Source organism: Microcebus murinus, chromosome X, assembly GCF_040939455.1.
Source record: "Microcebus murinus isolate Inina chromosome X, M.murinus_Inina_mat1.0, whole genome shotgun sequence".
Lineage (NCBI taxonomy): Eukaryota > Metazoa > Chordata > Mammalia > Primates > Cheirogaleidae > Microcebus > Microcebus murinus.
Genome location: NC_134136.1, coordinates 96,995,099 through 97,016,827, shown reverse-complemented (window position 1 = coordinate 97,016,827; position 21,729 = coordinate 96,995,099). Strand labels below are relative to the sequence as shown.

The 21,729-nt window shown below is 45.5% G+C and overlaps 1 protein-coding gene and 1 non-coding gene across 2 annotated transcripts in view; one reads left to right on the top strand and one right to left on the bottom strand.

The window, feature by feature from the left end:
- The window catches only part of SMS (spermine synthase), a 52,631-nt gene extending 31,559 nt beyond the window's left edge, over nucleotides 1-21,072 (bottom strand). The window contains exon 1 of the mRNA XM_012784619.3: nucleotides 20,774-21,072. Within this exon, the coding sequence (XP_012640073.2) occupies nucleotides 20,774-20,822 (49 nt within the window). The 5' untranslated portion in view covers nucleotides 20,823-21,072. The remainder of the gene's footprint in view (nucleotides 1-20,773) is intronic.
- On the top strand, nucleotides 533-639 carry LOC142866031 (U6 spliceosomal RNA). Its single transcript, XR_012916104.1, has one exon. It is a non-coding gene; the product is annotated as a U6 spliceosomal RNA (small nuclear RNA).
- Nucleotides 21,073-21,729: the final 657 nt, after the last annotated feature.

Genomic DNA, 21,729 nt, shown 5'->3' with positions numbered 1-21,729 from the left:
TGTTGCCGGGTTACAGTGCTGTGGTGTCAGCCTAGCTCACAGCAACCTCAAACTCCTGGGCTAAGGCGATCCTCCTGCCTCAGCCTCCAGAGTAGCTGGGACTACAGGTATGCGCCATCGTGTCTGACTAATTTTTTCTATATATTTTTAGTTGTCCAGCTAGTTTCTTTCGATTTTTTTGGTAGAGATGGGGTCTTTCTCTTGCTCAGGCTGGTCTTGAACTCCTGAGCTCAAATGATCCACCTGCCTCGGCCTCCCAGAGTGCTATGATTATAGGCGTGAGCCACCTCGCCCAGCCTTACCTGGGGAGTTTTTAAAAATTCCAATGCCATGCAGCTAGACCAATTAAATAAAAATTCTAGGGGTGGGACTCAGGCATCAGTATTTTCAAAAGCTCCCTGGGAAATTCCAATGTGCAGCCATGGTTGAGAACCACTGATCTAAACCACCTAATAAAAAAGAAAAAGAAACCCCCATCTTCATACTGACTACACCGAAATCACCAAAAAGTTACATTAAATATAAAATGCTCGTGCTTGCTTCGGCAGCACATATACTAAAATTGGAACGATACAGAGAAGATTACCATGGCCCCTGCGCAAGGATGACACGCAAATTCGTGAAGCGTTCCATAAAAAAAAAAAAAAAAAAAAATATATAAAATGCTCAACAAAACAGAAGGGCTGAAAAAAGTTCGAACTCTCTACTAACTGAAGCCACAAGTAATGTCACATGCCCTCCCCCACAAAAAAAAAAAAAAAATGCTTTGCAATTATTTCAAATTTCAACATTCACACCTGTCTAGTTCAGAACTTATAAAATGACCAAACAAATCAGACTTGCCCTATAGGGGCCCCTCAACATTGGGGGTGAGGTTGACAGTATGGTAGGCCTGTCCTGTCCCTCACAGGACTTTGGCAACCCCAGCCATACCCACTAATTATCAGTAACAGCTTCCCTTGTCAAAAAAAACCACCCACACCCAATTGCCACAAGGGTGGAAGAAAGGCAACGCAATCTCTTGAGAACTACTAGATGCTCTACACATGGGTGAAAATGAGCCTGATCAAAGCATACCCAAATTTGGGAACACAGAAAACCTGCAAGTAGATTTGAAAGCTAAAAGAGATAACCACATCGCTTTCAAGAAGACATGGTAATCCAAACTAAGCCAGTAAAATGCTTGGCAGAAGTTCTAAGAAAATTCACGTCAATGGTCAGGCAAGAATGATATATTATAACTAGTGTTATCACTCAGAACCTACCACTCAGAAACATAGTGACCTCTCCCAGGGCAAAATGTGTCCTTTGTCCACGGAACAACACAATGTCCCCGTTTCCAGACCACTGCCTGCTTTGTGTTTGTTCAACAATAAGTTAAAATGAATCAACTGGTGCAAACTAAATACACCACCATACCAAAAGAAAGGAAGACAGGAAGGGGGAGAAAAAAGAATCAGGGCCTAAGTTTCACCTCCCTGCCTCATTTTTTTCCCTGCCTCATTTTTATAGGCCTTTCTTGGAGAACATCATTCCTCTGACCCTGAGGATCAACTCCAGATGGCTGAAGTCCAAATCTATATCATCCAGCTGGAACCTGCTTCCCATGCAACTGCCCACTGCACTACTCCAAATCACAGGTCTGAGATCAAAATCAGGCTTGTGACTTCCCTACTCTCACCAGCCACTCAGATGCTCATAATCCCCTCCTCCAAGCTTTTCCCCACAATCCCCCACCACAACCTCTCTACCCCACCCAAACTCGTTGGCCAGGGACACTTTGCACTTACAGACCTAATTTCCTCAAATTAGGACAAGTGGAGATACTACTTCATAGGGTTCTTGAACAGAACCCAGAATCAATATTAGTTCCCTCCATCCCTCATAATCTTACACTGCTATTTAATCATTGATCTGTATTATGGGCAGCCCTGTGTAAGATCTGCTGTACTGGCCGGCCGCCAGTATAGGCCCACACCTATAATCCTCGCACTCTGGAAGGCCGAGGTGGGAGGATCACTTGAGGTCAGGAGTTCGAAACCAGCCTGAGCAAGAGCAAGACCCCATCTCTACTAAAACAGAAAGAAATTAATTGGCCAACTAAAAATATCTAGAAAAAATTAGCCGGGCATGGTGGCGCATGCCTGTAGTCCCAGCTATTCGGGAGGCTGAGGCAGAAAGATTGCTTGAACTCAGGAGTTTGAGGTTACTGTGAGCCAGGCTGATGCCACGGCACTCTAGCCCAGGCAACAGAGTGAGACTCTGTCTCATAAAAAAAAAAAAAAAAAAAAAAAAATTTGCTATACTGATCCAACCTTACTACCCAAGGAAGTCATGCTGAACAACAACCCAAGACACCATGTGACCTGGCAAAAAGGCAAAAATACATGCTTTGGTTATATTCCTGGTCCTCCTTCAGCTTTGAGAGGCTAAATGCTCCTTAAACTGAATTCAATTACAGGGTGCCCTAAGGAAATATGCAATTCTCACATATCCAGAAAAAAATTCTAGACTCTCTCCACTGTAACCTTGGCTTACAGCTTTTTGTTTCAACTTCAAAAAGTTCAGCTAAGAAAACTCAGGCCAAAGGTACGCTGGATGGTGTGCAGGCTCTTTCTGAAGGCCACACAATCCCAAGTGTCATGTGTTGAGGGGGTTGGAACAGATCTGCCTTCACATTCCTTTCAAGCTCTCTCACATTCAAGTAGCACCTGGCTTATGAAACTAGGAGATGAATTTCTCTTCTTGCCAAGTGTATTTTTAATTATGAAGGCTGGAAATTCCACACCTCACTATCAAGCTCCTACCGCCCATTGCTTTGCCTCCTAGGTCTCTCCCACACGGGCTCCGAGGGATGGTTAATCATTCCCATCTTCGCGTCATGCCAAAGTGATGAGGCCCCACAGCTCAACCTCGTCTCCAGCCCACCTACTACTCCAGCAACTGCAGGTGCTGCCACTCGTAATCCACCAAGATTTCCAGGGCTCCATGCCCTTGCTCACACTTTATTCCCACCCCCCTTACTACCTACCGCCCAGGTCCACCCGCACCCCTCCTGCCTGCTCCTTTCAGGGATATCTGCATCGTCTCTGAGGGAAGACGGCCCAGAAGCTGGCTGGCAACAGATCCCATCAGCAACTCCCTGCAAATGGAAGTCTAAATGCAGGTGTCCTCTTCCCAAAACCCCAGACTCTAATGTCCGAGAATCTAAGAGCCAGGCTCAGGTTCACATGTAAAGCAGCTTTCTAGTTTTTCTTGATAAACCCCCTAAACTTAAGAGGAAGAAAGGGAAACTGGACTCCAATCAAGCTGGAAGTCATTCAGGTAGCTACTTTAAAAACCCATTCAGGCCAGGGCACGGTGGCTCATGTCTGTAATCCTAGCACTCTGGGAGGCCAAGGTGAGAAGATAGCTCAATGTCAGGAGTTCGAGACCAGCCTGAGCAAGACCGAGACCCTGTCTCTACTATAAATAGAAAGAAATTAGCCAAATAACTAAAAATAGAAAAAATTAGCTGAGTGCGATGGCACGTGCCTGTAGTCCCAGCTACTCAGGAGGCTGAGGCAGGAGGATTGCTTGAGCCCAGGAGTTTGAAGTTGCTGTGAGCTAGGCTGACACCATGGCACTCTAGCCCAGGTAACAGAGTGAGACTCTGTCTCAAAAAACAAAAAGAAAAAAGGAAAATAAAAACCCGTTCAGATGTTCTAATCTTGATAGTGGTAGTGGTTATATGGCTGTATGCACTGGTTAAAACTTAGAACTGTACATTAAAATGTACTCTGGGTAAATTATATATCTCATCCTAGCACCCTGGGAGGCTGAAACGGGCGGGTTGCTCAAGGTCAGGAGTTCGAAACCAGCCTGAGCAAGAGCAAGACCCCGTCTCTACTATAAATAGAAATTAATTGGCCAACTAACATATATAACACACACACACAAAAAAAAAAAAAAAAATTAGCCGGGCATGATGGCGCATGCCTGTAGTCCCAGGTACTTGGGAGGCTGAGGCAGGAGGATCGCTTGAGCCCAGGAGATTGAGGTTGCTGTGAACTAGGCTGATGCCACGGCACTCACTCTAGCCTGGGCAACAAAGTGAGACTCTGTCTAAAAAAAAAAAAAAATTATATATCTCAAGTTAAAAAAGAAATATCTATTTAAGAGTCACCAACACCACTCACATAACCCCTCTGAAAAGAATGACGAAAGAAAGCCGGGCGCGGTGGCTCACGCCTGTAATCCTAGCTCTCTGGGAGGCTGAGGCGGGCGGATTGCTCGAGGTCAGGAGTTCGAAACCAGCCTGAGCAAGAGTGAGACCCCGTCTCTACTATAAATAGAAAGAAATTAATTGGCCAACTAATATATATACAAAAAATTAGCCGGGCATGGTGGCGAATGCCTGTAGTCCCAGCTACTTGGGAGGCTGAGGCAGCAGGATTGCTTGAGCCAGGAGTTTGAGGTTGCTGTGAGCTAGGCTGATGCCACGGCACTCACTCTAGCCTGGGCAACAAAGCGAGACTCTGTCTCAAAAAAAAAAAAAAAAAAAAAAAAAAAAAAAAAGAATGACGAAAGAGCACAACATCCCTCATGGAGTCCCTGTCACCCAAGCTGGTGGCTCAGCACTGCCTAAGGGATGGAAAACATCCTTCGAACCCACTCTGGATAGCCTAGGTCCATCAAAAACATGAAGATCCACAGGCAGCAAGTCCAGATCACTGAAATCAAGTGATCTATGGAAAAATCCTTCATATTTTGCAGTAAGTTTTAAGTTACATTCAAATTTTTTCAACTTTTTAATTTTAAAAAAAGTGTATGCCTATCAGGAGACTTGACATTCAGATGCCTAATTAGTTTTCCAGGGATTAATGTGAAGATCAAACAGGTGCTTCTTGGGCGTGCCTTACTTTGACAGCTTGGTTTTATATTCCCACGTCCAGTTCAGTCCTTTTTCACAACTGCACAATGATTTATCTCATCACACAAAATCCAAGCCAACACAAACATTCAGAGCAGCATGACTCATAAAAGACAAAAAGTAGAAACAACCCAAATGTCCATCAAGTTATAAATGGATAAGCAAAACGTGGTACATCCATACCACAGATTGTCATAAAAGGAATGAAGCCATAAAAGGAATGAAGTACTGACACATGCTACACAGAACATGGTCAGGCCAGGCGCAGTGGCTCACACCTGTAATCCTAGCACTCTGGGAGGCTGAGGCAAGAGGATCACTTGAGCTCAGGAGTTCGAGACCAGCCTGAGCAAGAACAAGATCCTGTCTCGAATTAAAAAAAAAAAAAAGTGTAGAACATGGTCAGACCTTGAAAACATGCAAAGTGAAAGAAGGTAGTCACAAAGAACCACATATTGTACGATTCCATTTATGTGAAATGTCCAAAAACGGCAAATCCATAGAGACAGAAAGCAGATTAGTGATTGCCAGAGGCAGAGAAAAATGGAAGAAGGGAGCTAGGAGGAATAGGTGTGATGGCTAAGGGGTATAAAGCTTTCTCTTTGAGATGATGAAAATGTTCTAAAACCGACTGTGCTGATGGACACAGAATTCTGCAAATATTCCGAAAACCACTGAATTGTACACATTAAATAAGGGAACTGTATAGCTGTGAATCGTATCTCAATAAAGCTGTCCCAAAAAACCCAAACAAACAAGCTGAGCCTTCAGATTCCCACTTACTCCAAGGTTACCAAGGCAACTGACAGAAAGTCCTAGAAGTTGGCTTCTACCCCTCCTCCACAAGCCACATACTAGGCACAGGCTCAGATGCAGCGCACAGCAGGTAAAGAAGGCACAGCAGGTAAAGAAGGCGCAAGGGGTGGTCTTCTCTACCTGTCCCCACCCCCCCCAACAGCAAGTGTCTGAGTGACACTGTGTGGCGGCCAGTGCCCAGCTCCTATGCAGATTTCCTGCCACTAAATCGCTTCGGCTCAATCACAGCAGCAAGGTGTGGCTGCAAAATACAGAAACGGACAATAGTGTGAACAATTTGGAGGGCTTATTTTTAGAGCACAGTTTCTGGTGTTCAGAGAAGAGCAACCAAACCAGGAAAAATTAACTCCTGAGAGAAAAAAAGACCTACTGAGGGTGGATTCACAGCCATACGACATCAGCAACTAACACCCAACCTCTTTTCATGCAAATGTGCATTAAGGAAAGGAAAGCCATATGGGAATGTTTATAGAGTACCGGCCACAATGACTATTTCTTAAAACTCACCATGCACTAATTTATAGCATAAAGTCAATGTGTTGCTAATTATTTCACTGCCCTGCCTTCCCAGTCCCCCTGCAAAGGAGAGCAGTTAAACGGGCATTTCCCACAGATCCACAGGGCCAGCTCTGTCACCCTCCCCTAACACCTACTAAAATATGGGCAGGGGCCCACTGCTCTACTTTAAAATAACACCAATAATCTACGTCCTCCATGAGGCAATCTCCTTATGAAATTAAAGTAGGGTTTATAAAAATCTAATTTATGACACAATCCTAATCCCTCTTTGGTTTAGAAACTAAACACTAATTCAACAATGTCCCCCCTTCCTTCCTGGTAAGCCCGTTTTTTTCCCCCCACAAGAGGGACAGAGACTTTTTTCTTTCTTTCTTTTTTTTTTTTGAAACAGAGTCTCACTCTGTTGCCCAGGCTAGAGTGTCATGGCGTCAGCCTAGCTCACAGCAACCTCAAACTCCTGGGCTCAGGCGATCCCCTCCTGCCTCAGCCTCCTGAGTAGCTGGAACTACAGGTATGCGCCACCATGCCTGGATAATTTTTTTCTATTTTTAGTTGTTTGGCTCATTTCTTTCTATTTATAGTAGAGACGGGGTCTCGCTCTTGCTCAGGCTGGTTTCGAACTCCTGAGCTCAAGCAATCCTCCTGCCTCGGCCTCCCAGAGTGCTAGGATTACAGGCATGAGCCCAAGCAGAGTCTTAAAAGTAGAGAGACAGCCCCCAGGCCTGATTCACCAGCCAGCATCTGAGAGGGCGGCATGAGTGTATAGAGTAGTCAAGCGACTCAGCTGTCCTGTCCTCACCCTTCTGACTTAACCGACATGGGAGTCTAACCAAAATTTAGAAAATAAGGCACAGACAAGGAGGTTATGCTAAAGCCTCCCTTTCATTTGGGGGAAAGGTAATACTGTTAGTTTGTGGTTATGAAGACACCAAACAGGCAGGTCACTTGACCTCTCCTGGAAGGAATCTTTCAAGCAACATAAGGCATCCTATGACACTAGCATATGCCCCCCCCCCCCAATCAGCTTAAGGACAGTGTTTATGGAGGGCAAGGAGTTGTGGAAGGAAACCAAGGCAGAGAGGATCAGGAAAAGAGATCAGGAACCAAAAAATGTCTGGGAGGAGGAGGGAGGGTGCTACAACCCAACAGGAAGGAGAAGCTAAAGAAGTGAAGGGAGGCCAGGCACAGTAGCATCATAAAGAGGACAAGGAAGAAAGTATCAAGAAGGGACTGACAGTGTTTGAGGTTAGAAGATAGGAGACGACTTAAGAAGGCATGTATGGGCCAGGTACGGCAGCTCATCACACCTGTAATCCTAGCACTGTGGGAGCCCTAGGTGGGACGATCGCTCAAGGTCAGGAGTTCGAAACCAGCCTGAGCAAGAGCGAGACCCCGTCTCTACTACAAAAATAGAAAGAAATGAAGTGGCCATCTAAAAATATATATATATACAAAAAATTAGCCGGGCATGGTGGCGCATGCCTGAGGTCCCAGCTACTTGGGAGGCTGAGGCAGTAGGATTGCTTGAGCCCAGGAGTTTGAGGTTGCTGTGAGCTAGGCTGACACCACGGCACTCACCCTAGCCTGGGCAACAAAGCGAGACTCTGTCTCACAAAAAAAAAATAAAAAAAAAATCCAGTGAAGCAAAAAGCTATTTCTTTGAAATGATCGATAAAATTGCCAAACTCTAGCAAGACTGACAGAAGACACAGATTGCCAATATTAAGAATAACAGGGGGTATCACCACAGACCCCGCAGGCACCAAAGATAAGGGAATACTACACACAACTCTACACACACAAATTTAACAACTCAAGAAAGAAATGGGCCAATAACCTGAACATTTCTACAAGTATTAAGGAAACTGATTTTGTAATTTAAAAAAAAAAAAAAAAGATTTTGAAGCCCAGATGGATTCACTGGAGAATTCTACCAAATATTTAAAGATGGCCACACGTGGTGACACACACCATAGTCCCAGCTACTTGGGAGGCTGAGGCAGGAGGATTGCTTTTCCCCAGGAGTTCGAGGTTACAGTGAGCTATGATGATGCCACTGCACTCCTGCCTGGGCAACAAAGCAAGACTCTGTCATTCATTCTTTAATAAGTAAGAATTAACACCAATTCTACATAATCTCTTCCAGAAAATAGAAGAAGGAAGGAAGGCCTCCCAATTTTATAAAGCCACTATTCCTAACACCAAAACAAGACAAAGGCAGTCCAAAAAAAGAAACCTGCAGGCCAATATCCATTACGAATATAGACACAAAAATCCTTAACAAAATCCTTAGCAAACAGGATTCAGCAATATAGAAAAATAATTACATTCCATAAGCAAGTGGGATTTATTCCAAGTATGCAATGCTGCTTCAATATTAAACAAACAAAAAAAGTCAATGCAGGCCGGGCGCTGTGGCTCACGCCTGTAATCCTAGCTCTTGGGAGGCCGAGGCGGGCGGATTGCTCAAGGTCAGGAGTTCAAAACCAGCCTGAGCAAGAGCGAGACCCCGTCTCTACTATAAATAGAAAGAAATTAATTGGCTAACTGATATATATAGAAAAAATTAGCCGGGCATGGTGGCGCATGCCTGTAGTCCCAGCTACTCGGGAGGCTGAGGCAGAAGGATCACTCAAGCCCAGGAGTTTGAGGTTGCTGTGAGCTAGGCTGACGCCACGGCACTCACTCTAGCCTGGACAACAAAGTGAGACTCTGTCTCAAAAAAAAAAAAAAAAAAAAAAGTCAATGCAACTTACCATATTAATACACTAAGAAAAAAAATCACGATATATTAATTGATGCAGATAAAGAATCTGACAAAATTTGACACCGATAGATAAAAACACAGAAAAATAGCAATAGAGGGGAACTTGATAAAGGATAGCTACAAAACACCTATAGCTAGCATAATACACAATAGTAAAAAACTGCTTTTCCCCTAAGACAGGAACAAGGCAAGGATGTCTATTCTCACCTTTGCTATTGCAAATGGTAATGAAAGTGCAGCCAGCTCAGTAAGGCACAGAGAGGTTAATAACTTGCCTAAAATCACAAAGTCAGTAAGTGGAGCCAGGATTCAAACCCAAGCAGTTGGGTTCCAAGATCCAGTGCTTTTAATCATGACACTGTGTTGCCTTCCCTAGTTATATGTGCAACAAGAGTAAGTCATTTGTTCCATACATCAAAGTGGTTATCTACTTGTGATAGGATTAGAGTTAAATTTCTGTTTCCCTACCCCTGAACACAATCTAAAACAAGCGTCCTCAAACTACGGCCCCCGGGCCACATGCGGGTGTTTTTGCCCATTTGTTTTTTTACTTCAAAATAAGATATGTGCAGTGTGCATAGGAATTTGTTCATAGTTTTTTTAAAACGATAGTCTGGCCCTCCAACGGTCTGAGAGACAGCGAACTGGCCCCCTGTTTAAAAAGTTTGAGGACCCCTGGTCTAAAATAAGCAAGTAACTTTTCAAACAAGTTATGTAAAAAGACACATGCATAAACCACTACACTTGAACAATTTCTGCAGCCTCTCCAAGTAAAGCCAGATCCTTTATTCAAAGAAAAGTTACAAAAACTCCACTAACAATTTAACATTCACAAAATGTTTTTTAAAAAGTCCTATCATTTTCTTGCACCTCATATGAGTTGACAGTAAATTCTTTCTTGGCTCTCCAACACCAGGCCACCTGCTCCAAACTAGACAAACCCCACGTAGGAACATCAAACACTTACTTGGACAGACAGGCTCATGACCCTTTCTCAAAACCCCAGAACCAACTGCACCACTTAGCAACAGCATTATACAGGTTCAAAGATCCAATGTTAAACCATTTATAAAACCTATACATACCACTACTGTTTCCCAAAGTGTGATCCAAAGCACCAGTCCTGAAAATACAGGTTGACTGTTCCTTATCCAAAAGGCTTGGGACCAAAAGTGTCTTGGATTTCAATTTTTTCCAGATTTTGGAATATTTGCATTATACCTTTTTATTTCACAATAACGTTTTGCTTTCATGAATTGCCATTTGCATTATACTTACCAGTGAGTATCCCTAATCTGAAAATCCAAAATGTTCCAATGAGCATTGCCTTTGAGTGTCACATCAGTGCTCAAAAAGTTTCAGATTTTGGAGCACTTCAGATTTCAAATTAGGGATGCTCAACCTACACTCTAAGAATAAAGTGTTCTTTGTTGACCCAAATTTGAGAACTATTTCATATTCCCAAGACCAACAGCAAAATCTGGAATGCCCATAGGCACAGCAATCTTGTTTGACCACTATGATTCAGTCCTTTCGGAAAAGAGAATTCCGTATTAAATATAGCAATGTCCTAGAAATTGCTCAGGCTTCTCACTGGAGAAATTTCCATTCTATGGAAAAATGGAGTCGTGCAATAAAAACATGTGCTATCTTAAAAATCAAAGTGTCCGGCTGGGCGTGGTGGCTCACGCCGGTAATCCTAAGCACTCTGGGAGACCGAGGCAGGTGGATTGAGATCAGGAGTTCAAAACAAGCCTGAACAAGAGCAAGACCCTGTCTCTACTGAAACTAGAAACAAATTAATTGGCCAACTAAAAATATATACAAACAATTAGCCGAGCCGGGCACGGTGGCTCACGCCTGTAATTCTAGCACTCTGAGAGGCCGAGGCGGGAGGATTGCTCCAGGTCAGGAGTTCAAAACCAGCCTGAGCAAGAGCGAGACCCCGTCTCTACTATAAATAGAAAGAAATTAATTGGCCAACTAATGCATATGAAAAAAATTAGCCGGGTATGGTGGCTTGTGCCTGTAGTCCCAGCTACTCAGGAGGCTGAGGCAGGAGGATTGCTTGAGCCCAGGAGTTAGAGGTTGCTGTGAGCTAGGCTGACAGCCATGGCACTCACTCTAGCCTGGGCAACAGAGTGAGACTCTGTCTCAAAAAAAAAAAAAAAATCCAAGTGTCCTTTTAAAATTCTGCTTTGGGCCAGGCACAGTGGCTCCCATCTTTTTTTTTTTTTTTTTTTTTGAGACAGAGTCTCACTTTGTTGCCCAGGCTAGAGTGAGTGCCATGGCATCAGCCTAGCTCACAGCAACCTCAAACTCCTGGGCTCAAGCAATCCTCCTGCCTCAGCCTCCCCAGCAGCTGGGACTACAGCCATGCGCCACCATGCTCGGCTGATTTTTTCTATATATATTAGTTGGACAATTAATTTCTTTCTATTTATAGTAGAGACGACGGGGTCTCGCTCTTGCTCAGGCTGGTTTTGAACTACTGACCTTGAGCAATCTGCCCGTCTCAGCCTCCCAGAGTGCTAGGATTACAGGCGTGAGCCACCGCACCTGCCCTGGCTTGTATCTTAATACCAGCATTTTGGGAGGCCAAGAGTTCAAGATCAGCCTGAGCAAGAGTGAGACCCCCATCTTCACAAAAAAAATAGAAAAATGAGCTGGTGATGTGCACCTGTAGTCCCAGCTACTCAGGAGGCTGAGGCAGGAGCACCTGAGCCCAGAAATTTAAGGTTGCAGTAAGTTATGACAATGCCACTGCACTCTAGCGTGGGCGACAGAGTCTGTCTCAAAAAAATAAATAAAATTCTGCATTAATAACTTAGAGAGGTCCTTTAAATAAAGTAGACCAACCTTTAAATTATTCAAACTCTGTCTACTACTAAAAAAAAAAATAAAATAAATCATAGGCTGACCCATTATTTTCTGCCTCTTCTCTTGCCAGCAGAACTTTCCTTATCTTTCAGTAAGTTAAATTCACACCTCTTCATTACTGAGCATCTTTATCCACTGGAACAATTTCAAAGTACCCAGCCCCTAAGTACTGCAATTAGTGTTAAGTATTTTATGTATCATCTGACACTCTTCCAAACATTTTATTGGACATCCCACCCAACAACACAGTGTGTGGGATTTTGGTATCATTAGCACCTTCATGGAGAGGAAGAAATCAAGGTGTATGCTAAAACACCCACACAGTTACGTCAGTTCAGGAATCTAGAACATGCACTGGCTCTTACCAGCTTCTTGAGTGTGGGGCTTAGCACATAAATGCACTTGATCACCAGTATCACCACTAGCTAGCTCAGTGGGCTCCTTCTGGAACACAGATGACAGTATCAATTTAATGAAATCCAGGCCCACCACACCTTAGGGCTGCAGAGTTGTTTTTCCTGGGGTCTGGAAAAGTGCCTAGTTGTAAGGGTTTTAAAAGAGCATTTGTGCATAGTTTACATACTTGGTTTGCAGATTCAATTGAGGAGGTTTCCCGGCTTTTCAAGAGAACTGAGCCTGCAATTAAACTACCATGAAATGGTGGTTGGAGCCGCAGTGCACACCAGCAGGCTTCAGTTACTACCGCAGTGAGATGGTGGATTAAAACACCTGGAATAGCCGGGCGCGGTGGCTCACGCCTGTAATCCTAGCACTCTGGGAGGCTGAGGCGGGCGGATTGCTCGAGGTCAGGAGTTCGAAACCAGCCTGAGCAAGAGCAAGACCCCGTCTCTACTATAAATAGAAAGAAAGTAATTGGCCAACTAATATATATAGAAAAAATCAGCCGGGCATGGTGGCGCATGCCTGTAGTCCCAGCTACTCGGGAGGCTGAGGCAGAGGATTGCTTGAGCCCAGGAGTTTGAGGTTGCTGTGAGCTAGGCTGACGCCACGGCACTCACTCTAGCCTGTGCAACAAAGTGAGACTCTGTCTCAAAAAAAAAAAAAAACACCTGGAATATGCAACAACTCCAAAAAGGAAACTCAATAACAACTTCATTGATAATGTTTTTAAACAGACACCAGTAACTTTATAACTAATCCTTACTTGTGAAGGATGAGTATAACCCTGATGGTCACAATTCAAATTATAAAGCCCCTGATTCCAAATCTTCCAGGTATCAAGTCCAAAACCAAAAGCTCTATTTTTTCAAAGCTATTAGAGGTCAGTGATTCAGTCTTTTAAAAGGTAGCTAGGGCCAGCAACTGCCAATTCAAATACAGTAGATTTAATTGTATACTGAAGGAATGAGAAGATTTCAAATTGGTAACTCCCCCACTACAAAAACAAAAGCGACGTTCTCTCCTTTAAAAAAAAAAAAAAAAATCACAAGACAAATTGACTATCAGTTATTAAACTGGGAAACACTCTCCCTAATGTCTCACGCAGGGCTTCAGATTACTAGAAAAAGTACCTCTCCTGTGTTAGCTAAGGTGGAGGTTGCTCTTAGTGCCTTTATTGTGGAATCAATTTCTTAAACAGCTGGTATCCCCTCCAAAGTATTTAAAACAATAGAGAACGACCCAATGAAAACTAGATGAGGCTTCTTGATATAAAGCACAAACTTATTTTTCCATATGCTACCTACACAGATTTAAGGAAACAAGTATAACTTAGGAACTACACTCTAAAAAGAATCATTATGGCTTATACAATTTTTTAAAGACAAGCTCACAAAACTAATTCCCAGGAACGTGAGATTATTTTTCAGCCTAGAGTCCTACGAAGCATGATCGGTGCAATTATGTATCTTTCGTGCAATTAACTATCTTTTGCAGAGTTGGGGAAGTCATTTTTTAAAAAGATCACAAACCAAAAGAGCGTGCCAAAGGAAGGCAGATTCCAACAAGTGACTTCCCCCAAGCAGTCCTTAAAATATTTCCAAACATAATTAACGTATGAGAGAATACCGACGTAAAGCACATACAAAATCTTTCCCAAAGCTGTTAAAGTCCAGGTGTTTCCTGGCTACTTGTAAGCACAAGGAATGTACTGATACAGTCAGGTGTGTGTTGGGGGAGGCAAGACAACCGGGTAGAAATGGATCTTGTATGTATTGATACGAAGTTGAGACTTTATCCACCATGTAACAGGAACCCATGGAAGGACTTTCAAATGGGAAAAGGGCCAGGGATCCCAACTTCCTAATGATCTAGTCCTTCCCAAAAACAGAGACAAAAGGGGAGATTGTGGCCAAAAAACTAAAGCCAGGAAACCGGTGAACAGCGATTTGAGAGCATTCAGCAGGTAGAAAAGACAGGACTTAATGACTGGGCTGACTGGGGGTTGGGGTTGAGATGGGTGTGCCAAAGGTTTTTTGTTTTTAATGAGCAAACTACTAGAGTGGTTCTCTTAATCAGCATCAGAATTACTGGGAGGAAGATGATTAAAACTGCAAATTCCAGAAACACACCACCCCCCACGACTACGATTCAGTCAGTCTAAAGTGGGGCTCAAGCAAGCATTCCCCACTCCTGGTCATCAGCCCCCCAAAGCTTCATTGTTAAAGCAGCTGCACACATGTGCCCCAGTAGTTTATCACAAAGGGGGATAAAGTGTAACGGGACAGGGGATAAGGATAATACTGAAGGAGTTGGGGGAGAGCAGCATTAGATGTAATCAGAACCAGATTGTTTAGGATTTATAGATAGTTATAGCTATTTTATTTATTTTTTTTTATTTATTTATTTTGAAACAGAGTCTCACTCTGTTGCCCAGGCTAGAGTGTCATGGCGTCAGCCTAGCTCACAGCAACCTCCAACTCCTGGGCTTGAGCAATCCTCCTGCCTCAGCCTCCTGAGTAGCTGGGAATACAGCAAGCACCACCATGCCCAGCTAATTTTTTCTATATATTTTTAGTTGGCCAATTAATTTCTCTCTAATTTTTTTTAAATAGAGATGGGGTCTTGCTCAGGCTGGTTTCGAACTCCTGACCTTGAATGATCCTCCCGCCTCGGCCTCCCAAAGTGCTAGGATTACAGGCGTGAGCTACCTGGTCATACCAGTTATAGCTATTTTAAACACAAAAAGATAAGCTTCTGGCCAGGTGTTGTGGCTCACGCCAGTAATCCTAGCACTCTGGGAGGCCGAGGCGGGGCGGATTGCTCAAGGTCAGGAGTTCGAAACCAACCTGAGCAAGATCGAGACCCCATCTGTACTATAAATAGAAATTAATTGGCCAACTAATATACATAGAAAAAAATTAGCCGGGCATGGTGGCACATGCCTGTAGTCCCAGCTACTCAGGAGGCTGAGGCAGCAGGATTGCTTGAGCCCAGGAGTTTGAGGTTGCTGTGAGCTAGGCTGATGCCAGGGCACTCACTCTAGCCCAGGCAAGAAAGTGAGACTCTGTCTCAAAATAAATAAATAAATAAATAAAAAGATATGCTTCCACCAGAAAGCAGCTCAACAAACACACAGCAAAGTGAGAGCTGGTTGGATGGGCCTATAACAGTTCAGGAAATGAAGGAAGGAAAATCACCTCAAGCCCTCAAGCTACAGGTTCTGTTGGTTGGGAAATGCTGGCTCCTAACAAGACCCTGAAGCAAACCTTGAAGAAAGGATGGCTCATCCTTACTACCCATCTGTGTGCATAAAGGACCAAAAAGGACCAGGGAAATTTAGCTGCAAATTTGTCATCCAGATTACAGAAACGGCCTAGTTAGAATTTAAAACGGGGTTCCTCTATCCAGGCAGTATAGACATTGTGGGTTGTCAATGTTGTCGAGGTGTTGTCCTGTGCAATGTGGGGTGTCTAGCAGGATCCCTGCCCTCCACCTACTAGATGGTATTAGCACCTCTCCAGTTGTGACAACCAAAATTGTCTCCAGGAATTGCCAAATGTTCCCTACCCTACCTTGGGATGGGAGGGATCAAGCCTGTCGAGAATCACTGCCTTAAACTAAGAGGCTTCAGAGTTGTAGAAGCAGCAAAGGCATAGGAATCAAACAAGGCTTTGAATTTCAGCTATACCAGTTAAAAGGCAAAACCCTCAATTGGGCCTATTTATTCATCTTTAAAATGGGGATAACAAGACTTACCACAGGCTAGTTGTGAGGATTTTAGGCCAAAGCCTAGCCCTGGAGGCAGTAAATTGCAACTGTTACATTTTCAGATTACAAAGAGACATTCTGAACAGGAACCAAGGATATTGGTCTAGGGCACTGGCCTTGGGTGGAAAACTACCACACCTAATAGAAACATACAGAACTTGCAGTCCCAGTTCTCTCTCCAGCCTTGGGGGGAGGGGTTGAAGGGGAGTTTGGGGGCGGGGGTGTCCAAGGACTCCCAAGGAGCCAATGGATGCCAATTCAGGGAGTCTGTGAATTTGGGTGGGGGGAAAAATATATACATCCCAATTTTCACTAAGTGAAATTTAGCATTTCAATTATGCTTAGAGGCCAAAAACCACACATTATCAACTACACCTGGCCACCATCACAATAAAATCAGATTTTGGGGCCCGGCATGGTGGTTCACACCTGTAATCATAGCATTCTGGGAGGCTGAGGCGGGAGGATCGCTTAAGGTTAGGAGTTCGAAACCAGCCTGAGCAAGAGTGAGACCCCCGTCTCTATTAAAAAAAAAAAAAGAAAGAAATTAATTGGCCAACTAAAAATGGCCGGGCGCGGTGGCTCACGCCTGTAATCCTAGCTCTCTGGGAGGCCGAGGCGGGCGGATTGCTCAAGGTCAGGAGTTCAAAACCAGCCTGAGCAAGAGCGAGACCCCGTCTCTACTATAAATAGAAAGAAATTAATTGGCCAACTGATATGTATATAAAAAAAAAATTAGCCGGGCATGGTGGCTCATGCCTGTAGTCCCAGCTACTTGGGAGGCTGAGGCAGAAGGATCGCTCGAGCCCAGGAGTTTGAGGTTGCTGTGAGCGAGGCTGACGCCATGGCACTCACTCTAGCCTGGGCAACAAAGCGAGACTCTGTCTCAAAAAAAAAAAAAAAAATATATAGAAAAAATCAGCCAGGCATGGTGGTGCATGCCTGTAGTCCCAGCTACTCTGGAGGCTGAGGCAGGAGGATCGCTAGAGCCCAGGAGTTTGAGGTTGCTGTGAGCTAGTCTGACACGGCATTCTAGTCCAGGCAACAGAGTGAGTCTCTGTCTCAAAAATAAATAAAAAAAAATAAAATCTGATTTTTTCGTATCACATTACAGCTGAAATAATTTTGCTCAGCTCTATTTTAACATTATGAAAGCTTTGCTGCTATACCTTGTTTAATGTGTTAATAAAGAAGAGCACATTACAATACCATGCATTTGGGGTTTTTGAAAGTTGTATTTTAAATAATTGAGTTATCTTAGTTAATAGTCTTACTCTTAAGAGGTCCATAGGCTTTCCCTGATGAGGATCAACAGGACCCCTACCCCAAACTTTTTCTGCTAAGCCCATAATTCCTAAGCAGTCTTCCATTCTTAATGTATTAAACAAGATTTGTTACAAAATTGATTTGTGAATTTAAGTGACACAAGTCACTTGGTTTCCCTACGCAAGCCATATATCAATGGTCCAAAGACAGACCAAACAGCATCAGCCACATTTCTGAACACAGGATGCATCCTCACAATTCTAAAAGGTAAATGTGTGCCTCACTCTCTCAGAATGGATGTGAACCAGCATTTCACCTTTACTGCAACATAAATTTGGTCCATTTAATTAGTATTTATCAAACATCCACCATGTACGAGAGCAGTGTCCAAAATGCAGACCTTGGAGGTCTGCCTTCAGAGAAGGGCCTAGCCCAGAGGAAGAAAGAAGACATAGAAAGGATTGCTAGACTGTTCCCAAAGGCTGACTGGCCAGCTAGAGACTGTCTGCTCCAAGAGGACAAACAGGGAGAGGCTGTGACACCTCACTCACCTCTGGATACTCAGCACCCTGCCTGGCATCTACAACTAGGAACAAACCACGCGTCCTCCACCAACCCAGGGATCCCTAAACTATAGAAACATGAGTCAGGTTTATTCTTCTTGGCCTTGGGCTAAGTCACAAAATGTTTTCTGGGCTCAAGAGTCCTCAGAGTCCAATACCTCATTTACAAGATGACCAAAGATGACTTTTTTAAAAAAACAAAAATAAAAATTTTCTTCTGAGTTACCTCATCGGCCAGAACACTGAACAAGGCACCCACCAGGCCCCAATGTACAACTGCTCTTGGTCTGGTGGCTGCTAGGTTTGCATTGGTAACTAAGTTATATGGAGTCCCAACAAAATAACTAAATGGTTTAAGTTTAATTCCACTAAAATCACATCATGGAATTGGAACATTAGGATTACTGACAAATGGAGGTGGGGGGAAGAACATGAATCTAGACTTCACAGGCATTTGACTCACCCTTGAGTCACATCCAATACTCCCATGCCAAGAGTTAATGCCTTTTGACTCATTATCATCAATTAAGTGCTTTTAGAGACCTCACAAGTGGATTTTTCACCAAGTACCCCCTTATTGAAAACTAAAAACTTAGAAGATCCCAATCTAGCCAGATCCCTTTTATTTTTTGAGTGTGGATAGGACAGCAAGAGTGGCATGTTTCACCCCAAAAGAAGTGATGGGAGAGAATACAGTTAAGAATCAGAGTTCTTTTACAGAACACTTTTGTAAGGAATCAAGATCTGACATACATGCACATATATACACACCCCTCTTAATATCTTTCCAGTTGGTTTACTGGAGCTTTCTTATCTGAAGCTTTCTTATCTTCAAGAATGACAGAATTAAAATATTAACAGCTGTCTCATCTTTCCCTCTTAAGTACCTTCTATTCTGCTCTACACACACACACCCTCTTATCCTCGATCTTTTTACTTTCCCTTTGCACATTTAGATGCCACTTCCACACCTTGCCAACTTAGAACCCGCCAATTTCTTCTCCTCCCTCCCATATCGCCCATCAGTGAGTTCTCTCCCCCTCTCTGGCCCGTGTCAGCCCAAAATATCAAAATTCTCTCAATTTTTCTTCATACAATTACGTGATGGTCTTTCCCCACGTTCACAACCAAACAGAAGCAGCCCATTGTGTGAGCAAGCATTTCGGGTGGCAACAGCTGAATTTAGGTGAAGGAGGTTTAAGGGCTGCAGAAAGTGCCAGAATCTTTGGGCCCGTGCTGAGATCACCCTCCTTTAAGGCTAAAACACATGCACAATAAATACAGGTGAGTTCACATGACACACCAAGGACACTTCCCAGACTCACCTCTTACCAGCTGGGCAACACTGATACACTCACCCACTATTTCTCCTCAAGCCTCACTCTCTTCACCACTAAATTCAGTATGCTAGAACGTTCATTAGCCATTCAGCCTAAAGCTGTTAGGGTAATTACTCAACAAAACCTTAGCTATCTTATACTTCGTCACCCAAGCATCATTTCCAGATTCTCCCCAGTCTCCCTTCCCTCCATCCTACCAAAAAACGCGGGAACTAAAAATGCTTTCTTTTCTCCAGATCACTTCTGACCACCCAAATACACTGGACATTGCTCAACAACCCTACGGTGTTTCACAGCTACTCCCTTAATAGTAAAAAGCCCGAAGAGCTGTGCATTGTCCTTCCCTTTACAGATGGGGAAGATGAGGCTCAAAAAGGTTGAGAGAGAAACTCAAGGTCACATGCGGAGCCAAACAGGAAAAGCAAGAGTCAACCCCAGTTGTGGTTTCAAATCCTCAGTCTTTTTATTAAACCTTGTGCCTTCGGAGATCCTTTACATTGAGGAAGAAAATGCAAAACGAGTATTCAGAGTTCAGAAAGAGAAAGTCAATGTTAGAAATGGTCACAGAAAAGGCAGCTCCATCCAATTCGCGGACAACAGTGATAAAGCAGGGTATGGGTGAGACACTCCAAGTGGGACGCACGGGAAGTGCAGATTCAAGTCTGCAGCAGTCACAGGTTCAAAAGCCTCCAGAAAAAGAACAGGCGACTCTATTCCCCCCCGCCAACCCCCGCCCATGTTAGAGGCACCCAGAGAAAAGCCCACGAAGTATCCCTCCCCTTCAAAATTCCTGCACCCAGTTCAGACTTCCCCAGCCCCCTCTGTTCTGGCCAGTTCTGGCTTCTGAGTCTCCCCGTTTCGGGGTGTTATAATTCCCGCGCCCAGGCCGCACAGTTCCCCACCCCCAATAATAATAATCGTTTCCTTTTCCCGTGCCCCCGTTCCTTTCCGGGGGATCCGTCTCCTACGCAGACGGCTAAGAATGCTGCAAGCGCTGCGCGGCCGCGGTCCTTCCCCGGCCCGGGCTCCCCACGAGGGGAAACCCCCGCCCCCAAGAGGGAAATTTACCCGCCTGCAAGAACAGGAAAAGGTCGCGCGGGCAGCCCCGCGTGGCGCACGCCCCCCACCCGGGCCCACCGCGCGAGTCACGCCTCGCCCCACGCGGCCCCTGCACCCCCGCCCCGGGGGTCTGGGGGGGTCCGCCCGCGACGCGCAACCTGAAGGGGAACCCCCGGCGGGGGTGCAGAGGCTGCGAGCCCGCGTGGGGCGCGGGTGGGCGGTCCGGGCCCGGAAGGGCGGCGCGGCCGGTGGGCACCCGGAGTGGCCCCTCGGGGCCCCGAGCAGCGGCCAGGACCGAGCGCGATGCGGGCAGGGGAGCGGCCTCCGCCCGGCCGCCGATGCACGAGGCTCCGCAGCGCGCTCGGCGCGGCAGCCCGGGGCCGCCCGCATTGTTCGGCCCGCGGCGCGCGCCCCGCCCGGTCTCAGCCCCAGCCCGCCGGGCAGCGAGGGCGGCCGCGCAGGTGGCGGCCGGCGCCCTCACCTTTGGCGCCGAGCATGAAGTCGAGCGTGCTGTGCCGTGCTGCTGCCATAGTGAGGCGAGGCCCTGTGCCATGCCTGGGGGAGGCGACCGCGGGAGACTGGGGGGCCGCGCGGCGTGTCAGGCTGCGGCCGGCGGGGAGTGCGCTGCGCCGGGGGAGGCCAAGCCTAGGAGGTGGGAGGGGCCGCGGGGAGCGACCCGGGGCGCAGGGGCGGGGCCAGACCCGCCTCCGGGAGGGAGGAAGCAGGGACGCCTCCAGCCCCGAACTTGGAGCGCCGGGTGTGAGGCCTGGCTAATGGTGGAAACGTGGGCGCCGTGCTCCCCGGCGTGCGTCACCAATGGCCGCGCCCTGCGCCGAGGCTCGGGCGGACGCTCCCGCCATCCGTTAGGTCACCTTAGATTTAAACAGCGCAGCAGGACTTCCGGGGGGCCCACCCCATGCACTTCCCATATACCTCTCCCTAAGCCAAGGCCCCTCTTATTTCCTAGCCAAGTCAAGAAAATAAAATGCTGGGATCCACCCTGTATAGTCTAAAAGTACTGCCTGTCTTTTTCTTAATAATGCTTAAACCCACTCGGATTATTCTTGCCTTTATTTTTAGCAAGGGTCTGCTTTGCATTTGAGGACTGAATAAAAAGATCCTGGGCATTTAAGTTATCTACGTTTTCACGCAAAATTGGAACGGGGGAGAAGTGAGTAAGAGGATACCGTTGTTGTTAGTGTTGAGTTGGGAAACTGCAGATTGCGGAGTTGCTCCTCTGGCAGGGCTCCTCCATCGCTGGTGCTTCTGTCCTGGCAGGGGACCTTTCCGCGGTGGCCTTATTGTTGACGCTGGGGTTATGGCTAGTGTTCAACAAGATGATGGCAAAGGAGAGATCCTAAATGTCTGCGGACTAAAATTCTCCTTTATTACACTGACAATATCCCTGGGCAAATGTTTCCAACATCCTGTCAGGCT